Source organism: Lepidochelys kempii, chromosome 13 (assembly GCF_965140285.1).
Source record: "Lepidochelys kempii isolate rLepKem1 chromosome 13, rLepKem1.hap1, whole genome shotgun sequence".
Classification (NCBI taxonomy): Eukaryota; Metazoa; Chordata; order Testudines; family Cheloniidae; genus Lepidochelys; species Lepidochelys kempii.
In genome coordinates, this window is record NC_136392.1 from 5,800,211 (window position 1) to 5,824,092 (window position 23,882).

The window sequence follows — 23,882 nt, forward strand, 5'->3', positions numbered from 1 at the left end:
TATTTATATTCATTTTATTTCTTTCCATTTATTAAAATGTTCCCACCCAGTCTTCTGGCTATGAAGTCTTCCCAGTGTCAATTAAAACCAAAATCCAAACGAGAGGACCCTCCAAAATAAACTCAGAACAAAAACTCTCCCACCAGTGCCATCCTTCTGCTCATTTTTCCCATTCCAGAAAAAGCCCATGAGACCAGATACTATGGACCTTGTGGCCTGATTTTAAGGTCATTTGGACTTTGGTGCCATAATTTACTTGAGCAATAGATAAGTAGAAGCCTTCTCCATGGGGGCCATGATGTACATATTGAATAGACAGGTGGAGAAAGTTCCACCAATATCCTCAATCCATCAGTTTCATCAGAATCTTTAATCAGCACCAGTTTACTTTTAAATAGATTTTTGAACTAAAACTATAAAGAAAAGCAGGAGACAGGAACCACCTGATTCCATGCACACCTCTCCTACTGAGAGTTTGTTGTCCTCTTTCCTAGCACAAGACAGGTTTCTTTTTAAAAAAAAAAAGTGTGGGGGGGAATATTTGCCAATGTTTCCCCCTTTTCATTTTTGAAATTAAAAATTTTAACAATTTTTGAAATTGAAACACAAACAAAATCAATCAGCTCTATCGATTTCCATTTGAAAATTGACTGAAAACTTTCATGAAGAATTTCATGTAAAATGTTCCTAATTTATGAATGAATGAATTAATTAATGTTCAAATTTCAAAACTATTAAAATGTGAAACATTTCAACTACTTCTGCATAGGACTCATATGAAAATATCAACCTGAAAACTAATGCAGTTCACATATTTTTGAAGCAGGGTATCACCTGCTAAGCCTTTCTGAATTCTGCAGGAAGTACTAGACCGTAAGTGGGCAGGCCTATAGAAACTGAAGCCTGGCCTAAGATCAATAACTTCTTTTGGCTTGGCTCGGTCCATGATTGAATATGAGCCAGTGGGATTATCCTGTCATAATTCTTAGATGGCCTCACTGACCTTATATAGCACATTACAGGATACATTTTCAGCCACACTGAGCATGGCCTCCCTTTCGTATCCACATGCAAAACTTGCACCTGTATTTTTACACCTACAAAAATGTAATTGTGTGTGCAAATCAGAGTCTTTGCACCAGTAACTACCTGATTTGCACCAACAATCAGGCAGCTAGTGGTGTGAATATTCAACCTTGGAGTCTCACTTGAACTACACGTGCAAACGTACTCCGAAATCTTGGCAATAAACTCTTTTGCAGCAGTGCTGTACAAAAGATCCTTTTCTTGTATTCAGTCACTCATGATTTGTATCCAGTTGCTGCCCTTGCCTGGGGTAATATTTTTTCCCACATCCCCCTCCCCATATTTCCTAGATCCCTCAAGACCTGAGAAGCGAGAGATCAAATGTCCTACTCCAGGTTGTGATGGCACCGGTCACGTCACAGGGCTCTACCCTCACCATCGCAGTCTGTCCGGTTGCCCACACAAAGACAGGATCCCTCCAGAGAGTGAGTATACTGTAGGGATTTCCACACCGCAGAAAAAGGGCTGCCTAACCTGGGGAGCTGAGGCACTTAGCTGACTTGTGCCTCAAAGCACATCTGCATTGCAATCTTAAGTGTGAATGGTAACTTGTCCAGATGTATCCACACTGCCTGAACTCTAGAAGAAGTGAGGGCACAGTGGCAAGGGCTTCAATGCCGGTTGCACAAGTATGAACCCGTGGCGACGGTCAGGCAAATTTGTGCAGTTCACCCTGCCACATCCTCATGTCTGTTTTTAGTGAGCTCTCTAGAGTACAGCTAATGCGGGTCCGTCGACACAGGTTGCCATTTACACCCCTAGCGGCAATGTAGAAGCACCCTTAGAGTGAAATTCACCCCTGCACGGAAGAGCCCCATCACAAGGTCAGTACACCACTGAAGTCGCACTTTAGCCCTCCAAATTCAACTTTAGTGGTGCATAGTTCATGTGCTGGCCTTCTGCCCAGGGGTAATTTTTGCCTTAAGAGCGTTGTTTAATTTCTCATGTTGTGTGATGCAGTTACAGTGTCTTACCCTTATGATGACAAAAGTTATAGCTACCCTTACAGGAAAGTTCTGGAGAATTTAATAGAAAATAATAATCTTTATATAGGTTTTTAGATCCATCTCATACAGATCTCCTTGCTATAGAATTCTATAGGGTGGTTTAAAAAAATGCAACTTTTAGAAAGGATTTCATTCTCTGTTAACTTCTCTAGATGTTGTCAGTAATTTCTATGGAACCCTACTGAGCTTCTGTTGAACCATGTCGGCTTGGTCCCTATATTGAATCCCACAGATTCTTTTCCCCCTATGGAGTAGCTTGTCGGGAAGAGGGAAGAAGGGTAAAAAAAGGAAATCTCGACAGCAGAATTTAATTATGTTTTATTGTATAGCAAAAAAAGTAACCATTTGATATGTACACTAGAGTCAAATCTCTTTTTATTCACTCATCACCTTGACAGTTACAACATAGCACATAAAGATTCATATATTCTGCAGGAAATGTTTATCACTATGCCACTGGCTTTTTTTTTTTCAAATATAGATTTTATTTCTATTTGTACCAACCTCCTAAATAGAATTCTCTGTACATGTAAATAAAGTTCAGTATTGTGTGCTCATGATAATGGAATAATGGCCAAAAAAAACCCCACAACTGCTGCCTTATCTGTAATTTCAGAGGTTGCAGACCTGCCATAAACACAGAACTGCAGGAGACAAGGCGAAAGTAACAGTTATCTTCATACAAGTGTGCATACAAAAAAAATTAAAAAGCAATCTGCGTGCTTTCCAAAGGCTTGCAAAGCAAATTATTTTCTTTACTTTTAAGGTCAGCGCTGCAGGGAGCAATAATCCTGAAGATTAAAATTTTTAAAAATCAAACAAAGACTAGTCCTAAGGATAAAAGCATAGATTCAACTCCAATCACTTAAATCCACCTGAAATGGGCAGGCATGGCTCCAGAACGAAGGGGGAGGAGGAAAAATGGATTGCAATCAGCTAACCAGGAAAAAAGACCAAGCTGGCCTGTGCAGAAATGCTAATCTAGTGCTGACCTGAGCAGAGTTGGCTTGTAACTCTTTTCTATACGCAGACAACTTTTAATTGCAGTTTCATATTTGCTGATTTCTAGGAAGCCAGCATGAAAACTTGACTATTTGTCTTTTTTGCTCTGTTTTTATAAAGTTGTTTTTACTTCCCTCCCCTCTTCCCTTCCTCTCCTCGCTACAAAGTCTTGGCTATGCACGAGAATGTGTTGAAATGCCCAACACCAGGCTGCACAGGACAGGGTCATGTGAACAGCAATCGCAACACACACAGAAGGTACTTACTTCAAGTTCTAATCTGCAGGGGCTGAAACATCATCAAGGCAAACAGCAAAAATTACATTGGTTTTATCCCTGCATAATGAACTTCACACTGAGATATGGTGTAACTAAAACAGATTAATTATAGACGGCTATTAAAAATAACTGGAAATCAGACAGAATATCAGGTATCAAATGGAAATGGGCAATAAGGCAGAGCAGAGTTTCTTGGTTTGGGTGCAGGTATTTAGTTAGAATGGAGTCAAGGAGACGGTATTCCGCTCTAGAGGAAGTTTAAGATGAGGTTCTAGTCCAAATGATGGTTAGTGTTTGATGGCACAGAACACTTGTGAGGTTTCTTGGTTGGTAAAAATGTCATGCAATCAGCTATTTTCACCTGAATTTCTGCCATCTCAGCATGAATTTCATCTGTAGCTCCAACCAGAAGTGAAAAATAGCCCCCTTCTAGTTTTGTATCTCAGACGGAACCTAATCAGTAGAGATTGGTTCAGATCTGGAGATCCGAAATTGTACCTCAAGTTCTGGTTTTGCCCTTGCTCTAGTGTAAAGAAGGTTATTGGTGGCTGAGAATTCTGCGGTGGTCCTCAGAAAATGTTTCGCTAGTCAGGAGGGCTTCTATGAAGCTTATCATGCAAAGAAATGCCAATGGTGTTGCCTTGGACAATATAGGCTGTATAACAGAGTGCTGGGGTTATCTAGCTCAGACTTAGGACTGTCTTGGTCAAATCATTTGACTTTAATGGACATACAGATTGACTGACAGAATCATAAATGTTAAATTCATTTGCAGGCACTAGGTGAGTTTGCCTAATTATTTATTCATACATTGTGGGGAAATCATGAAATAAATTGATGTGATGAATGCCTCCTCACAGCCTGAGAGGCCAGGGGAAAATGAGTGAAATGTTCTCACTCACTTGATAAGACCCATTTGTCTTGCACACTAACTAGCAGGTAGCAGTGAGCATCTGCAACACAAGTGGAAGCATCCACAGTTACTGACTGATGCACGTGGGTAGCAGTTGGCCCAGAAAAGAGCAGCAAGAGTTGGGAGAAAAGTTCATTTTCAGTTCACCTGCAGGTCAGCCCAGCGATAATACAAGAGACTGTCAACTGTTTTCAGTCTGATAATCAATGTTCAACGCAAGGGGGGGGGCAGTGGTTGAGAGTTGGGTTCATGAGCCAGATTCGAGTCAAGTGTCCCGAATTCAAATCCTGGCTTGGGTCGCTGGTGATAATAAGTGCGAGGGCCTTAGTCAACATCCCAAAACTGCCATTTAAGCTCTGCTCAAAAGGTGTCTGTGACTGGAATAGCAGGGATGACCCCAGCCAGGATTGAGGTTCAGATGCAGAGCTCTGTAGGGGAAGATCATGGAGCGCCTCCTGTACTCTGCTTGTTCAAGCCAGCCCTAGCAGCATCTCTCCTAAAGGAACACTGAATTCACAGAAGTCAATAGGAGTTTTGCCTGACTCAGGACTGAGTAAACATGGAGGGCCTGGAGCCTGTCTCCAGGGCAACAAAGCCACTCCACCCATAATTCCAATCAGATCCTTGCACAAGGAGGGGAGCAGGAGTACTTCCTTCGATAAACTGAGGTTCCATGCCCCTCAAAGCCATGAATCTCCTGAGACCATGACAAAGAGCTTCTGTACAGAAGCCCTTTGCCACTGCATTAGTGTCAGGGCCCGCTGGCTTCTGCTCACCCCTGGAGAGAATTGCTTCTACAGGGGCCAGGTTTCTAGTGGCTGCCTTGGCATCAGCTACTTCAGAGCCATTCTTGGGGCTTGAAGGGGATGTTTTCCAAGCCACTGAGAAGGGAAGCCATCTAAGTTGCTGCAGGCTCTTTCCACAGGAAATTCCACCAGCTTTCTCTGTGGATGCGAAGGGGAGAACCCAGTGTCAGCCTGCGGGCTGCCTACCCAAGGCCCTACCCCTCACCTGTCCTTGCCCCACCATCTCCATGTGTGTGGAGACTGAACCCTGCAGAGCTCTGACAGAGGAGCTTCCACGGGGGGGACAGAAGAGGGGTGCTTGACACAGAGGTGACCCAAACCTTCCCAGGACCTCCCCCACCTCAACTAGGATAGGAAGGGGCAGGATCCCCACTGCAAACATCTGAAGAGGGGGCGGTCAAGGTCTGGAGGATCCAGCTCTGTTAAAATGGGAGCCGCTACTATAATTCTGAGTTACGGCCAATCATAGCAAGCATTTCAGGATCTGCATGGCCTAGGCTGTGAGTGGCCCCTCTTCAGCCTTGCTAGGGCAGAGTGGGGAGTAGGTAGCTTAGGGTGGCCAAGACAGCAAATGTGAAAAATCAGGACTGGGGGTGGGGGGGTAATAGGAGCCTATATAAGAAAAAGACCCAAAAATCGGGACTGTCCCTATAAAATCGGGACATTTGGTCGCCCTAAAGTAGCTTCTCCTCCCAATCCCTTTCATGGCTGCCCAAAACAGCAGCCCCTTCACTCTCTGCACAGCAGAAAGCACAGGGTGGGCGTGTTCTCTTCCCCTGCAGAGAACAGGACTCCACAAAGGCCGCCCTGGCTCTATCACCCACCCTTTTAGCAACGGCCCATGGATCGGAGCTCATGCACCCCGGGGTGCAATCTGTCCCGTGTCCAAGGAGCTGTGCTGAGGGGGACTGTGCCTCTCTCAAGGCAGACTCTTTTTGGGACTCCTTTGGGGCAGGGCAGCACCACACCATGGCCTATGAACAGCTGTGGCTTAAAAGCCACACTCAGGCCCCATCCATGGAGGTCGTGGCAAATGTGTGTAAAAGTCACACTCAAGCCCCCCGGTACAAGTAGATGTTGACACAACTGCACATCTACAAAGCACATTTTCCGCTTAAATCACCCCGGAAATGTTTGCTTAAGCAAGGAACCAGAACAAGTAAGGAGAAGAAATTCCATTTATTCATTAAAATTTCTCCAAATGAACCATACCTCCCTCATTCTCTCTTTGAGGAACTCAACCCAGTTTATTGATATTATTATTACATTATCTATATCCTGGTTCTTTGAATGCTTCTGAACTTTTGTTTCTGAGCAATATCACAGTGGATGCCTGAATGCTTTACAGCTTGCCAAAATAATAACAATAATAATAATAAAAAGATTTTTCTCATGGGCTCAGTGCAGATCCTGGTCTGTAAAGCATATGGAGATCTTCATCCCAGTTCCTCATGCTTAGCTTTCCTTTCTTTCTCTTTTAATTCCATACAGTTTATCTGGGTGCCCCATAGCCGCTGCTGAAAAATTAGCCAAATCTCATGAAAAGCAACAACCGCAGGCGGGTGACCCCTCTAAGAGTAGTTCCAATTCTGACCGGATACTCAGGTATGTTAGATTTATAACAAGGAAATTTGTAACAACATTTCTTCCAACCCCAGCTCCCACCCAAAATCAAATCAAATCAAATCTGTTGCCAAAAGAACCCCGTCACAATCCATTCATGTACTGCTGCATCTTGGTACTACCGATGCCTGTTATTGTGATCATAGGTCTCTCCAAGGTGCGGGGATATTTAATTGATGATCCCATGGAGGGCATCCAGGACAATGAATTGCTTCTGTAGCATCAATTAATGCTGAGGCTACAGGCCAAAGGGTTTTAACAGTACAGCAGAAGGCACTTGTGCTGATTACACTACAATGCAAACTGCCTGAGAATTATGGCTATTATATTAGCATTATAAGTAGCGGGTTTTTTTATACAAATTATTCAGTCCCAGCTTTTTTTAAATAAACCCCAACATTTGTCTTCCTTTGACGACATGGCTTGCAGGAGTGGGACCCTGTTGGCTCGACGGGAGTATCGTCATTTTTGAATGATTTGATTTATTTGTTCTGGTTTTATCTGATCTGCCGGGGATGAGGACTGGCCAGTACTAAGAATGTCCCTGATGATCCCTTGCCTGCACAGTTTTGTGATTCACGATGCTACACATGGAGTGTAATATGGTTAGTTAGTTTACAATGAGAGCACTAAGGCAAGACTGCTGCGCAAACCCTTCTAAATGTTGATGTGCTACAGCCCAGCGAAGCATCAAGCTCTGATGGGTTTTTGTTTTTTTTTCAGAACAGCTGAAAACCTAGGTCAGCTGGAGTTTTGAGTGCTTCAGCATCTTTTTTTTTGGTTGAGGGGGGAAGACCATTAGCATTATTTATTGATTTATTTGTGGTAGTTCTTCCCCCACCCCCACCCCCCCATGTGTCAAGGTCAAGATGCTCACAGTCTAAGGAAAAACCAGTGGAAAGAGGTTAGGAGGAAGGGAATAACAATAGGCATTTTATATACAATGTATATGCAAGTCAAATTGATTCACTATGGGCTGCACAGCAGAAGTGGGTCATTAAAAGGGACTCTGCAGATAGGGTAGCGGCCTTTCCTTATTGTGTGTTCACATTCACTGTGGAGTCAAACCTACAGTGTTGACTTGAGCTTAACTCTGCTCTCTTGATAATATTTAATGCCATTTCTTTTCAGCTCTCCCAAAGGAAAGCACTACCCCAAGATTTTATTTCTGTTGGCAAAGAGCAAACATAGACACAGCGTCCCACAATAAAAGGTTGCACTGTGATCTATGCAGTGAACACCACTGGATCCCGTGCAAGAATTAGGAACGTGAAATTTCCAGCCCTACTCTTTAGAAGCTCAGGGTCAGATTCTGATCTCTGTCACTCTGGTGTAGGTCTGGAGGAAATGAAATCAGAATGTGGCCCACATAGTATTTTGTAAGGAAAACCTGATAAACCCATGAACGGAGTTATGAAGAAATGATCCTGCTTTGTTTTGGGTATAATATTTGTCAACCATCCTCTGGAGAAAAGAAATGGCTTGGCACTTATGAATCACTTATGTGAATCACTTACAAAGCAGGGAACGGAAAGAGAAGTATTGTTGATTGTTGGGTTTTGGTTCTTTTTTTATCTGCAGGCCTATGTGCTTTGTGAAGCAGCTGGAGATTCCTCAGTATGGGAGCTACAGGCCCAACATGGTTCCAGCAACCCCTAGGGCCAACCTGGCCAAGGAGCTGGAGAAGTACTCCAAGGTCACCTTCGATTATGCAAGTTTTGATGCTCAGGTTTTTGGCAAACGCATGCTTGCCCCAAAGATTCAGACTAGCGAAACCTCACCGAAAGCCTTTAAATGTAAGTTGGGACAAGTGAGGGGTTTGGTGCTGAGTGCTCTGTGCTTTATCATCAAATATCACTTGCCAGAGAATACTGTGGCTCTTGGGAGGGTGTGTTTGAGTGAAAGGGCTGGGACAAGTAAGAACAGTTGTCTATGGAGTGCTTAGCCCAAAGGACAATTTCTTTGGCTTCAGCTTTGGGGAGAATTGCATCCAGTCTTGGGTACGTTCATCTGAGCAATATCTCTAGGTGGGATAAGTTACACAGTAGCCTCCAGTTTGTCCCCAGTATCTTACAGCTCATGTATATTCCTCCATTCATCCATCTGTTTCTATTCTAGCTAGTTGGCTTATATTTTTTCTCTTCTCTATCTGATATCTAACTAAGATATTCTACCTGTTTGTTTCACATATTATATTGTATTAACCACACACCTTCTAGCCATCAGTTGTCTGACATCTTATCTATCTTATCTACCTACCACTCTTATCTACCAAGGATTCTGCATGACTTGGCAGAGCCATTGACCAAAGGAAGCCTCCAAATAGATGCATGTGTAAAATGAAATGATCAAACAACCCCCCTGAGGATGGACCTTTAGGTGCAGAAATTGAGATGGACATGGTGGGCTAAAATTAGAATTGTATGCTACACCTCTGTAGTGGATGGCCAGCGCAGACTCATGCAGTTTCACTGTTTAATGTTCCTACTCCATTAGTCTCCACACATGCATGCTGAATCCATCTTTTAAAGCATAAAAAAAAAAAGATTTAGGAAACCAGTTTGCAGAAGTCAGCAGCCTCAAGAGGGCTTTCTCTTTGTAGCTAATCCCACTTTCAGAGTCCTGTTTAATCCTGACGCAGCTGCTCTCTAAAAAGTGCTCATGCTTGAAAGCATCCCGGTTGTTGCACTACAATGGAAGCTCCCTTTTATTACAGTACTAAATCTGTAAAGGATCAGACAATGAAATTGGATGGAGGCCAGAGAGCACAACTGCCACTGTCATCCTGGGTTAGGGCTGATGGAAAAGTAATTTGTTTCCCAGCACAAGTGATTCTGCTGCTGAATAGATTGTGTTATTTGCAATATTCGCAAAGAATTTTCAGGGTAATTGTACTGACAAAAATAATTCCAGCAGCCCCACTAGGATAATCCTTTTTATTTTTTCTCGTCACTCATTTTTACTAATTTGCTGATTGCAAGTCCATTAGTGCCGGCAATACTTATGAAATGGAAACGCATCGCTGAGTGTACAGTGTGAAATTGAAATTGGCATCTCACCATTCTGGATATTGTCAGGTCATGCTTGCAAATACCCCGACCCCACCAAAAGACATGGATTAAACTGGACCAAAATTTAAAAAAAAAAAAAAAGTAATGCGCAAGAATAACCATTTGGGCAAGACTCCCATGGGTTAATCAGAGCAACAAGATTAATATGATTGCCAATCATAGCAGGCAAATCTGTTCCTTTCATTAAGGACTTACTTTAAAGAGCTCTTCATCCAGAGGGATGTGTGCACATAACTCCTATTAATGTCAATAGGCATTATGCACGCACACAATGAGGGGGGAAGCAGTCCTCGAAAAGATTAGCAGTTTATACTGTCTTATTTTTAGAGTTCATAATGGGAATAATAAAATCATTTTGCTTTGCTATGGCACCTTCATCTGAGCTTGTCAAGCTGCTTTGCAAACATAGGCCAAATCTTACAGGCCTTTCGCAGGCAAAACTCCCACTGAAGTTAATGGGAATTTTGGTTGGATAAGGGCAAAGGAAAAATTGACCAAGAACTTCAGGATCTGGCATGTAAATTTGGAAAGACAGAGCCCATCCTGCAGCTGGATCTGTGTGAGAAGACCCCTCCGCCTACACGGAGACACTGATTTCCAAGGGAGTCTATATGGTTGTCAGAGTCCTTACAAATGGATTGGTTTGCAAGATTGGGGCCATGATTTATATTGACTTAATCCTGAGAGATAGCGAGTCTCCTCACATCCCACTAGTGTTTCAATGGGAGTCGAGGGTGCTCAGCATCTGGCAAGGTCAGACCCAGGTCCGGCACAGTGTATAATAATGTACAGGGCAATGTAGTTCTAGACAGTATAACTATATTGTAGGAGATTTAATACAGCTAGATCAGCTATCAGAAGAGCCCTATTTCACTGGTGTCATCATCAGAAAGTCACATTTTATAGCTGTCATTGGTGTGGTTTTGCTGTTAAAATGTGATTTTTAAAAAATTACATATGTTTGTATAATTATATGAGTTTTGAGAAGGCAAAGTTAAAAAACAGGTGAAGACTCACTATTGTTTCCCCTTTGAAGCCCTCAGGATAGTGCAGGGGCATGGTTTTAATGAAGAGGGCTACAGTATTCTGGGAATTTGATGGTGCAGTCAGCTAATGCAGGAACCTTTCACCTTAGCACACCTGAGCATGAGTTCCCAGCTATTAGCACCTTCAGTTCCAGGAGCAGTATATTTGCTGACAGGTTTATAATAAGTAAAGGGCTGCCATTTCAGTATGCATATACACTGAAATCAGTGGCATGGGATTGATTTGCCTATAATGCTCATGTGCAAGTTAATATATCAGCCCTGTATTGTTCCCTTTTTGCAGCTAAACCTTTTCCAAAGGCCTCTTCCCCCAGCCACAGCCCTTCCAGCAGTTATGTGAAGAGCACTTCATCTTCCTCTACAGGCTTCGACTATTCTCACGATGCCGAGGCCGCACATATGGCTGCCACCGCCATTTTAAATCTCTCCACCCGCTGCTGGGAAATGCCAGAAAATCTCAGTACCAAGCAGCAGGATCTTCCCAGCAAGGTGAGCTTGACGGCAAGGAAATGCAGGGGGCTGAGGGTAAAATCCACAACAGCAAAGACAATGCAAACGGGACACTGTTCAAAAAAGATCTTCAGGTAATTAACTTCAATGTACTTAAAACCAGAGCGGGCTGAAAATCAGAATTTCTGGCCTGAGGGAAATGTTGATATTTTGACATCAGTTTTCATCCTGAATCAGGACAAAATGCCAAAACTTTACACAGAATAAAAGGCTCTCAAAAGTTTTGACTTCCGAAATGGCAGAGGGGAGACCCTGATGCACGATGGGAGATGTAGTTCTAGTCAGGAAGGCTAGCCAATGGGGGAGAACAGGGACAGGAGGCATCTTAACTACAGCTCCCATTAGGCACCACATCATAAGAACATAAGAATGGCCCTACTGGGTCAGACCAAAGGTCCGTCTGCCCAGTATCTTCCGACAGCGGCCGTGCCAGGTGCCCCAGAGGGAAAGAACAGAACAGGTCATCATCAAGTGATCCATCCCCTGTCACCCATTTCCAGCTTCTGACAAACAGAGGCTAGGGACACCATTCCTGCCCATCCGGGCTAATAGCCATTGATGGACCTATCCTCCAGGAACTTAAATCTAGTTCTTTTTTGAACCCTGTTATGGTCTCGGCCTTCAAGTGAATGCAGGTTATTGTCAAACTGACCCTCAATTAAATGTTTCATTTAGATTTTTCCTAATGGAAAATCAGTGGGGTTTTTTTGCAAAAAGGAAAATGTCTTTTCTGTGGAAAAAACATTTAGAGCTAAAATTCCTGACCCGCTCTACTTGAAGCCTAGATGGGACTGGTGCTATTGGAGCTTGACTTCACAAGCACCAGGTACTGTGGGGAGCTGAGCACTTCCGTAGTAGTGCAACAGAAGGCACTTGGCACCATCAAAAGGCACTCAGCCCCAGGCAGGATGAGGCCTAAACTGAAAAATTGGGAGTAAGACTCTTGACATGCTAAAATAAGAAGTGTCTGTGCTGGCTCGGGTCCCACTGTACATCTTTTGCATAGTCAGCATGTCCTGTTTTGAAGAAAGAGTGCTTGATTGTTCATTTGGAAAATAGGTCAGTATCCACAACGGTGTCTGTAGAACATGGTATGGAGGCATGTGACTATACAAAGTAGCTGTCCAAGACAAGCATCCCTTCCAAACAGAGGTTGCATTCGCTGCTGGGACATATTCACATGGGACATTTCTGAGAGGAAATCCCATTCTGCTCCATTCCATCCCATTGCCTGTCAGAGCTTGAGGAAAGGGTGTTGCATGCTAGTACCCACTACTCCATATTGCTTTAAGCCCCTGACTGCCCTGTAAAGCAAGAAATACTCTCCGAAAACTGATTGCAGGGACTCATTTAGAATGTTGTCCCCCATCTTTCAGTCTATGGACATTGAGGTGGATGAAAATGGGACGCTGGACTTAAGCATGAACAAGCATCGCAAACGGGAGAGCACCTTCCCCAGCAGCAGCAGCTGCAGCAGCAGCCCCAGTGTGAAGTCCCCAGATGTGTCCCAACGCCAAAATAGCACGAGTGCCACTAGCAGCACCATGACCTCACCCCAGTCCAGCCAGACCTCCCGTCAGGATGAATGGGATGGCCCCATTGACTACACCAAACCAAATCGTCAGCGGGAAGAGGAGCCAGAAGAGGTGAGCGGTGATGAGACCTTGTAATTAGGTCCCTTTTCCACTGAGATGCAGAGTGATCTACAGTAATATGTTTTCACTCTAGAGACCAGTGACTCTTGGCTTCCTTGGGCACTTTATTCCCATTGACTTCAATGGGGTCAGAGTTAGGCCAGTGCTGAGTACTTTGGAAAATCCCACCCATACTGTGTTTAGGGTTTTTTCTCTCTCTCTCTCTTTCTCTTTCTCTCTCCCCGCTTCTCTGATCCCTTTTCAGCCTCTCTGTGTTCACTTTTCACTCTGCCCACTCCGTTCTCCAGTTCTCATTCTGCTTTTGTCAGTTGTTTTCTTCCTCTTTCTTTCTCCTTTTCTCACCATATCCCCTGAGTAGAAATCAGATGTGATAAGGTTGAAGTTGAATGCAAATTTAAAACCCTCTGGCCCAGATTGCTGCACCCAGCACAGGACACAGCTCTAAGCCGCCTTTCTGCCACCCTCGTCCTGGGGCTGAATCAGCCACTTAGCATAATTTAGAGCAACCTAACAGCTGCTCTAAGTTATGCAGATTGGAGTGATCCCTTAGGGACTGCTCCCCCAGCCAGGGATCACCACAGTACAGCATGCTCAGACCATGCCCCCTCCTACCCCAGCCTACTCAGGAATGCCCCTTTGCAGTAGATGGCATAAAGCTGGCTATGCCTGCTTTGCATCACCTAGGAACTCCTTAACATCATGTTAGGGCAGTTCTCCTTCTCCTTTGTGTCACTGGAGTGGGGCAGAGAGGCTGGAGCTGGGGACCGGGATCTGACCCAAAACGTGCAAGCAGCTGCAAGGTCAGGCAAAATGAGTTTCCCCACTCATGACTGAGAGGATTGCAGCGTGAATTAATGAGCCAAGTGGAGGGGAGAAATAATCAATAACTATAAACCCAGTGGCCTCATTCTGATCTCAGCGACATCAGGGTAAATCAGCAGCGACTCCAGTGAAATTACACTGGTGAACATCTAGTGGGAGCAAGACCAGAACCAGACACTGGACGTTTAGAATTCCTGACAGGAAGGATGATCCAGTGAGTAGGGTGCTAGCCTGCAACTTAGGACACCTAGGGTCAATTCCCTGCTCTACCACAGACTTCCTGTGCGAACTTAGGTTAGCTGCTTAACCTCTCTGTGCTTCCGTTTCCCATTTAAAAGGGAATAATAGCACTGCCCTGCCTCCCAGGGTTGTTGGAAGGATAAAAATACTAAAGATTGCAAGGAGCTCAGATGATGGGAGCTATAGAAAGGCTACGATGGATAGATGGACTCTTTTGATTCCTCAGCACTGCCATGTTCACAGCATGTGGATCAGTAAAGATGTTATTCCCGCTGGTTTCTTACAGTCAGAGCCTGCAGCCCATTCTTTTGCCTCCTCTGAAGCAGATGAACAGGAAGTATCAGAGGAGAACTTTGAAGAACGGAAATACCCCGGGGAAGTTACCTTAACCAACTTCAAACTTAAATTCCTTCCCAAGGACATCAAGAAGGAGCTACTCACGTAAGTCCTGCCTCTTTGACGGCAGAGCCCAAGTGAAATGTATAAAATGCGCAGGACAGCCAGGAAGGATGGGGAGGTGGGAATCAGTTAAAAAAAAAAAAACCACAACTAAAATGTTCAGCATTGTTTCATACTGTGATGGTCTTATTTAATCCAAACACTTCAAACCAGAAGCTTCAAGAGAAATTTCAGCCTCTGACTACTTCTGATTATCAAGATGAAGGGTTATCCCAGACGGTCTTCCTGGACCTGTGTAATGATTAAAAGAACCTAGTTGAAAGCTCTTTAGTCCCAGGATTCATGAAAATGGCTGTGAACGCGTAATTTCCGAGATCATTTTCCCAATATAGTTCCCCTTAAAATTAATACTTGTGCAGTGATCGAGGGAAAGAGTTTGCCCAGTCCCCTGCCTCCTCGGGTACGAGATGCTAAACTATTCTTTGACATCCATGTGGCCAAGGGATCTCGGTACCTCCCAGCTGGTGCTCAGAACCCAGTGCCATCGTGCCCAGAGTTGAAAAGGCAGGTAAGTAGGCAGTCTAGGAGCCATCTCAGGTAGTGGAACAGTGGTTTCTGGTACCACAGAGCAGTGAGTACAGTCCCCATGAAGAAAGCTATAAAGACTCTGCAATGTATACAATTGAAACAACCCAAGTGTATATTATTGCACTGTGTGCTACATTTGAGAGGGCCCTGAACCAAACTCCAGACCTGAATGCTGTAGAAACTTGGAAAGTTTGGATCCAGAACTTTTCAGCTGGATCCCTCTCCTTAGGAGACGATGAAGAATCCTGGATCCGTATTGCTCATGTGAACAAAAGGGGAGAATTCAGATTCTGATCCAAACTTTGCAGCTTGGACCCAGCTCTAATCTAAAGGAATGCTGGAATAAACTGTCAGATGCAAGGTGTGGCAGGCTGATCCCTGAAGTAAACTTGTCAATGGAGCTATTATTCCTAGGCTTATTTCCAGAGTAAGTCTGACCTTTTAAAAAAATATAAGGTAGGAAGGGCCCAACAAGCCTTCATTTCACTGACCTCTTTCAGTCTAGTTCATTATTTGGCAATGCAAGTGGGAGTTTTGAAGGGGAGTATGTGATGCTGGAAGGAAACGGGGAATATGTGGAAGTCCCAGGTGAGCAGAGGAAGAGGGGAATGAATCCTCCCTACATGAGCAAGACACTTCAAACAATCCCCATAAGCAAAATTTTAAAGGTTTTTTTTTTCAGAAATGGCGTGAGCATCAATTTCTGGGGTGGGTAAGCCAAGTTCTCCCTGATCCCTGGCAGTATTCAAAGGGAGACTGTTTCATGGCAATGAACAGCTCTGGAAAGGAATCTTCCTGGCGTTCTAGGCAGCTCCGAGCTTCCTTTCCATACCAGGGACACAAGTCCTCTTTGATCCTTCTGCCATCATCTTGAACTACGGTGCACTGCATGCAGGCCATCCATGAACAAACTCATTTGTCATGTAGATTTGAGTTTTTATGTCCATATGGTCCCTGCATCATCTCAAGATGCTGGTGGCAAGTGTCTGGGAAAGTGTTGCCCATTTCTGTCTCGTTTATGGCCACCCTCATTTATGGCCACCCTACCCCACAAGTCACTAGTGCCACACAGCAATGTATATTGTTGGTTGAACATCTGCAAGTTAATCGTAGTTCCAGTGATTATATATATATTTTTTGTTCCTGTGAGAGGGACTTGAGGTTGATTTTCCTTTCTGTATCTTGGTGTGAGTAACCTTTGCATGTGCCCCTTGTCCCATAATGCAGAGGGAGTGGAGGCAGCAACAGCAGAGGGTATAAAACAAGTTGTTTTGTGGGGCATCAGAAACGGGAGTCCCAGGACCATCATCATGGACAAACTATGAGGTAGTTGTCCTGCCCTAGTACCAAGATTCTATCCAGTTCCTGTGCATTGTGTATTGATGTGGGTTGCTTCTTTCTGTGTTCAGAGTACAGCCATCTCCTCCCCGCCCCAACCCATTCTTGGTATTTCTACTTTCCACCACCCTCAAAGGTGCCATGTTTTGCAACCCTCTGACCAGATCCTGTCATTATTGCTTTGTGCATCTACCGCGGTTGCTCCAAGCGGATGCAAGACACTCCCTCCCCATAAGGGTTGAGGATATTGTCTTTGCAGGACTCCCTCAATCCCTTCAGCTTGGGCAGTTAGGGACAGGACCAGGCCCCAAATTTGGAACCATGAATAATAGTATCTAACACTGCCATTAAGTCACTGGGCTTGTTTCTATGCAGAGAGCTGTACCATGGCTGGGCAAGCTGTGCTATGGAAAGGCAAGGAGGGATGCCATATTGCAGACATGCCGAGGCAGACACAATGCCTGTGGCCTGCTGTGGGAATTCACTGAGAAGCAGATCTTGCACCTGTCTTTGGAGGTGTAGCTTGTGCTCCCCCAGCACTGGCCTGGTGGGCTTTTCCAGCATCCAGGGAAGGGAAGCAAACTCCAAGCCCAAGTCCTTCAGAAGGCCCTTTCCGCGGGGTGCTTTTTATTGTTTACCACGATAGTCAGACAACAGAATAAAACAGCTGCTGAAATCACTGACCATAATACCCAAAGGCCTCAAGAGGTCACGATCTTCCCCTGTGATATCCCTGGACCCAGCTTCTTCTTCCTTATATGCTCCATCCAAACCTGTGACAGGTAGGGATCACTTAATCCTTTCCAAGTTGCTGCTTTTACTTGGTCACATGGCCTCATTCCACTAGCCATGGAAAATGGAGATGGAGTCATGGCCATGTCCCGACCCATTTGGCATATCGACCACTGCTGGTGGCACTCTGGCTCTCCCAGCGTTTGTCCTTATGGAGCACAAGGGATGGAGGAAGATGGCTCCCTAGAACCCCCACCATACCTTGCAAACCCATGCAGGGGGAGCCAGAATTCATCCCAAAGTATTTCATTAGCACTAATTCCCAGATATGGTCCTGAACCCAAAAATCCATATTTGAAGACTGTGTTTGGCTACACTGTATCATAAGCCCCACCGTATGCAACTGTAGCTGTGCAATCACGTACAGCATTATGGATTTTATTTCCTGAATATCACAAACCCGCCACACCTGTCCTATTGCCTATAAGATTCACTGGGAAGCGGTGGGGAGGTAGAGAGATATAAAACAAAGCCAAGATAAACCATCTCTCTGCAGCATGCCCAGCTCCAGCTGTTAAAGAATTATGAGTGAAACCCCAGATATCATGAGATTTATTTTTTAAATTGAGGTCTTTTCATTTGCCTTCAGGTGATGGAACATTTAGGATTCAGGCTTTTCTCTGCAGCCTTAAGTGCTAGAAACTGAAAGAAAGTAAGCTGTAATAACTAGACCTTCACCTGTCAGGAATGGTCTAGTTATTTTCTTTAGTCCTGCCTTGAGTGCAGGAGACTGGACTAGATGACCTATTGAGGTCCCTTCCAGTCCTACACTTTTATCATTCTATGAAAGCTGAGATTCACAGATAATCACCTGATTCCAGCAGCTGGGGGTTCTAATAAAATGTCACAAGACTGTGATAAAAACCACGAGAACTGGCAATACTGAGTCTGTAAAGCTGGTTTTCCATTTACAATGCCATTAAGGCTGGTTTAGTTCTTCCTTTTAAAAACACAGACAAAAACAAAATACCCCAAGCAAACAATCTTTTTACTCATTCTTCATATTTTGCCACAAATTCCTTCAAAGAAGGAAAGGTCGCCATGGCCTTTTGGGAACAAAGGGAAAGAGAGCAGGCCAAAAAGGAAGCAGTTGGTTTATTTGTACAGATTTCTACCGGCTGCTAACACTAATAAGTAAATATCAAGGCCAAGGCTAAGTTGTGCTAACAAAATCCAGAACACACCCCGGTATTTCACCTACCCAAAGAGCCCTGGCCCACACACCAACCAAATTTATTTTATTTTTCACCCAAGAAAGGTTTCTTCCCTGTTTTTACCCATGCATGAATCTTTCAATGAGTTTATTTCTTTTTGGCACTTACACTTTTTATTATTTTTGTTCAGTTGCCCTACCCCAGGCTGTGATGGCAGTGGACACATCACGGGAAACTATGCCTCTCACCGCAGGTTTGTTGACCTACCATTTCAGGTTCTGACTCTTTAGACTACATATTTTTTTAATCGTGTGGATGGTTTTGTTCTGTTTCCTTCTCCCCTTCCTTCTCCCTTCCCCTCTTTTTCTTAATTTTTTTGGGCTTATCCAGATATTCCATCTCTTCTCTTTCAGCCTTTCTGGTTGTCCTCTTGCTGACAAGAGCCTCAGAAACCTCATGGCTGCCCACTCTGCTGACCTCAAGTATGTTTGCTCTAAACTCAAATCTCCCTTTTTTTCCCCCTGTGCTATGCTCTTGCTTTCCCCATACCCCTCATCTTTAGAAAAAGCAATCAAAATCTGTCTGAATGGATCTCCAGTGTGTGAGCCAAACATCCTCCCTGGGCTTGGGGAGGAGGGAGAAAGGTTAAGATGGGATCTTGGTCCATGACTTGGGCTCCTAGGCACTGTGGTAATACAAATAATAAATTATAATAATATTAGTAATAAGACAAGAGCATCAATGCTCAGAAAGTCTCATTGTGAAAGATGAAGTTCCATGAAGATGGTCAGATGTATGATTTTAACCCCACAGATTTTTGTTGGCTGCAGTGGAAATGTGCTGTTTTCTTTTCACTTGGTGTCTCCTTCTGAGTTCCTGTAGCCTATGCAACACTAATATCTTTGTCCAAAAACACTTTATATAGTGCCACAGATGTCCTATACAGAATTGCTGTTGGTAAAATACTTATTACCCATCAGTATCAGAAAGAAGCTAGCTCTTTGCAAGCAACCTGACAATCTAATTACATGCGAAAATTTGGGGGATGTTCATTACCAAAAGGGAGATATTTCCATACTTTCAATGGGAATTTGATTTGAGAGAGAGAGGGAGCAGAAGCACCATTATTCATAGGGCCCAATTCTCAACTGCTGCAAACAGGTACAATCCCAACAAGGTCAATTAACTGGCCCAAAGCATTACATTGGAGTTAAGATTTGCTCTGTTTTCGTATAAGATCCTGAATCAAGGAATCCATATTTGAAATCTGCATGCAACTCTACTCTATCAATGGCTTCACCCCTCCCAAATCCTTATTAACCTTGATGGAGCTACACTGAGTTACACAAGCTGAGGTTCTGGCTCAGAATCTTTAATAAGAGTCCTAAGGCTTACAAGAGAGTTTGTCAGGTTTTGTCTTAACTTCCCTCCCCTAAGGAAAATTCAGGCCAAACCTCTAGATTTTTTTTTTCAAAGGTGTGGCAGGGTACTTAATATCCCTCCAAAAAATATGGAAAATAAAGTGTTGTGAATCATTATTCTAGATATATTAGATGGAGCCAGTTTGTGCCGTTTGTTTTCTTGTTAGCTGATTTTCACTTCGGATTCAGCAAAGCTTTGTGTGGATATTGCAAGGGTTATTATTAATTGAATTTGTAGTACAGCGTCAGGCAGGTGTCTCGGCTAAGAGTGGGGTCTCGTGGTGCTAGGCTTTACACAGGCACATAGCAAAAGGCTGTCTCTGCCCAGCAGAGCTTACCATCTAAATAGGCAAGACAGAGAGGGTAGGAGGGGAAACAGGAGAATGGGCAATTTACTTAAATTTTCAAAGGTCCCATAGACGGTGAGCAGCAGAGCAGAGAATCAAACCCAGATCTCCTATCTATACACTACCTCCCAATAGATAATTCAGTAGGGCTGATTGAAATTTTTGCATTTAAACTATTTTTCTATGGAAAATTGGGTTTTCAACTCACTGAAATTTTAGAAAAAAAACTATTTTCCAACCAAATCTGCAATTCAGCCTTATCCTAGGACATGTCTAAGTTGTGAGCCTCGCTTGGATGAGACTTCAAATCCAGACTCCAGCGAGAAACTGCTGAATTGGAATTCATTTGCAAATTGGATACTATTAATTTAGGCTTAAATAGAGACTGGGAGTGGCTAAGTCATTATGCAAGGTAGCCTGTTCCCTCTTGTTTTTTCCTACCCCCCCCCCCAGATGTTCTGGTTTAACTTGGATTTAAACGTGAAGAGTGGTCAGTTTGGATGAGCTATTACCAGCAGGAGAGTGAGTTTGTGTGTGTATGGGGGTGGGGGGGATGTGAGAAAACCTGGATTTGTGCAGGAAATAGCCCAACTTGATTGTCATGCACATTGTGTAAAGAGTTGTCACTTTGGATGGGCTATCACCAGCAGGAGAGTGAATTTGTGTGGGGGGGTGGAGGGTGAGAAAACCTGGATTTGTGCTGGAAATGGCCCACCTGATGATCACTTTAGATAAGCTATTACCAGCAGGACAGTGGGGTGGGAGGAGGTATTGGTTCATATTCTCTGTGTATATATAAAGCCTGCTGCAGTTTCCACGATATGCATCTGAGGAACTGAGCTGTAGCTCACGAAAGCTTATGCTCTAATAAATTGGTTAGTCTCTAAGGTGCCACAAGTACTCCTTTTCTTTTTGCGAATACAGACTAACACGGCTGTTACTCTGAAACTTGGATGAGACTGAAGCCTAATTTATATAATTCCTGGAAAGCTCCTTACTCCTGCTGAGGCATAACCTACTTCTCTCCCTCCCCATCCTAATGCATGTTGTGCCTTTCTTTAACATCTGGTCAGCTATGCAGTCACGCTTACCTGTTTAAATACCTCTCAATGTGCTAGTTAAGAAATATTGAGCGGCTTAACCGATACTCAGGTGTGTCTTTGGGTGAATGTATTATTGACTCAGAATTATCAGGCTCTTCACAATCACTTTTTCCCTCACTTCTGATCCTACAGTACCGAATTTCCAAAACATGGCTGCCCAACATGTGACTGCACAAACAACAACAACAAAACTGAGTTTATGGGAACATGTGCAACAAGTGAGCCAGATGAGCAAATGTAAATTGGTCAATTGCCCATAGGCAGCCATTGTATCCACAAATACTATAACCACTTGCACTTGCCAATACAGTTTTATAGGTGGTCCTTGAGGCCTATGTGTTAAAAATGTGGCCCTGTGTCAGGTTAAAAATAAAAGTTATTACAACACGGGGGATTCTTCCATAGTCAGACTGGTGTAATTCCTTTCTCTTTGCATTTTTCCTCATGTCTGTACAGCTTTTGGGGCCTCTTCCAGAAGTGCCAAGTTAAAAATAGGGACATGGCTTTTAACTGCACTGAAATACTTTGGGCCAGGAATGCTTAATGGAGGGACAGGAGGGGAAAATGGTAAATATTTTATTCAAAACCCTAGAGACTATCCTACTTAATTAGGGATGTTAGGTATGCACAGCTGTAGTTGCTTTACTACCATGGTATTAAAGCCTATTCCACCCCCTTAACAACAACAACAAAACCCCCCTGCCATATCCTAATACTACCCTTTATAGCAATACCGCCTTGGAATCCTGAATCCGAAATGTGTTTCCTCATGGAATTGTTTTTTTTCCATCACAAGGTAGGGACGGGTAAAAGTAGTTTGGATAAAATAAGAACTGAGCTGAAACATCGAACTAAATCAAATTAAAACCTTTTCTGAGATTTGGAAAGGTGGTATTTGTGGTGTTTTTTCATTTTGTTTTGTTTACATGTGTTTTTGTGTCTTGACATTTGCCTCTGACATTTCCCTTTAGTCTTGGGTAGTTCTGGAAATGGAAATACCCATATAAAATGGAGGGGGAAATGACTATCTACCTCACAGAACTATTGGGAGGTTCAATTAGTTAATGTTAATACCCTGTTATGGAGGTGGAAAGCACAGTATCTATATGGTCAGTGCTAAGTACAATACAGATAATATTTTTCAAAGAACACTTTAAGATATCTTTATTTAAGCAATATTCCTCCATGCTTTGTATAGTAGCCCAAAGAATGACCACTGGATTATTTCACCACTGCTAAGAAACATTAAATTTTATTAGGAACATTGACCATATTCGCTGTGGACCAGCAAAAAGGTATTGGTTGCAGGTGTATCTGAAACTGTAATTTATTCAGAAAATTTGTTGGTCAATGGACACCCCGAATTGACATTTTTCACCTGAACACATTAATGGTCTGGTGCTAACACCAACCTGTGATACAAACCAGAGGAATCCTGGCTAGCACTAAATCTCCAAACCTTATACTACAGTATTATTATTTGTCTGTGCTTTGATGCTGGTTTAGCACATTTATAAAAGGGGAAAATAGATTCCACAGGTATTACTCATATTATAGTGTCACTTTTTCCACAGTTCTAGATAAGGCTATGTCAGCAGCATTATAAATTCTATTTCAGGGGTTAATCTCTCAGATATAAAAAATTAGCTGCAGGCCAAAACATCCAGTACAAGGTATCTGTCAGGGATGATTTCTTTGAAGATAATTAAAAATAAAAACCAGATAATTCTCTTCACCTCTTAAAAGGCACTGAGAGGCAAAAAGGAATTAGATGTCAGTGATACGTATCTAAAACAATCCTAGAACTACAAAGAAATAGCTCTACTTTCAGATTTTAAAATGCTTAAGATCCTGGTGCCCTGTCGTCTCCCAGGCCTGTAGTTTGAAAGTTGTCCAAAGGATCTGGACATTCCGATCCCAAATCACAGCTGGTTGGATAAGGTGAAATTTTGAATTTTTCTGACAAAACAGGGATACAATTTTCACACAAAATTTTTCTATTTTCCAACCAGCTCTAGTCCAAATGCTGAGGCAGCTTTCAAAATCTCAGCTTTAGTTGGTCTGGACACCTATAGAAAAGGTAGGAAAAAAAGGCATTCCCAGTATTTATCTTAGGATCATGCAGCTTTAATCATGGTAGATTCCATGCTGCCATCCAAATGTATTGCCAATAAGACAGAGATGTACATGACAGTAGTAGGCAAAAACTAAATTGTTGACTGTGTGGGATGCGACTATGTAGCTGTGTTCACAATAGATTGGGCTCAGGGGCCACATTCACATGAAAAGTTTGAGCATTATTTTATTGGTACATTTTGGAGATATTTAAATAGCTGGGCATTTAGGGATGAATTCTACTCCCGGTAAAGCGAGTGGCAAAACTCCCATGGGGTTCAGTCACACAGGATCAGGCCCTTATACCTTAAAAAGAAGGGACTAAGAAAATGTCCAATCAGTGTAGCAAGGTTCACTCAACATGAGTAAATGGTTAGATGAAGGGTTCACAGTTTAAGGGTTTGTCTACCCTGGGGATGTGACCCAGCCACAGCCACCTGGATAACCTGAGCTGGTGCATCCTTAGTGTAGACAGGAAAAGCCACTATAAGTGTAGTTTTTAGTGGCGCAACCTACCCTGGCTGCTAGCCAGGGAGAGCTGCATTAGTGTAAATTGTGGCTTATAG

At 43.4% G+C, this 23,882-nt stretch overlaps 1 protein-coding gene across 5 annotated transcripts in view; it reads left to right on the forward strand.

The window, feature by feature from the left end:
* Positions 1-23,882, forward strand: part of MYT1 (myelin transcription factor 1) — a 108,724-nt gene that overhangs the window by 62,908 nt on the left and 21,934 nt on the right. For 3 of the 5 annotated variants that reach the window (XM_073309011.2, XM_073309010.2, XM_078848328.1), the window contains exons 8-17: positions 1,377-1,511; positions 3,263-3,353; positions 6,584-6,697; positions 8,297-8,511; positions 11,116-11,321; positions 12,719-12,988; positions 14,346-14,500; positions 16,274-16,372; positions 18,521-18,583; positions 18,744-18,812. In XM_073309011.2, the coding sequence (XP_073165112.1) occupies positions 1,377-1,511; positions 3,263-3,353; positions 6,584-6,697; positions 8,297-8,511; positions 11,116-11,321; positions 12,719-12,988; positions 14,346-14,500; positions 16,274-16,372; positions 18,521-18,583; positions 18,744-18,812 (1,417 nt within the window). The remainder of the gene's footprint in view (positions 1-1,376; positions 1,512-3,262; positions 3,354-6,583; positions 6,698-8,296; positions 8,512-11,115; positions 11,322-12,718; positions 12,989-14,345; positions 14,501-16,273; positions 16,373-18,520; positions 18,584-18,743; positions 18,813-23,882) is intronic. The other 2 variants (XM_078848329.1, XM_078848330.1) reach the window with 1 other exon arrangement.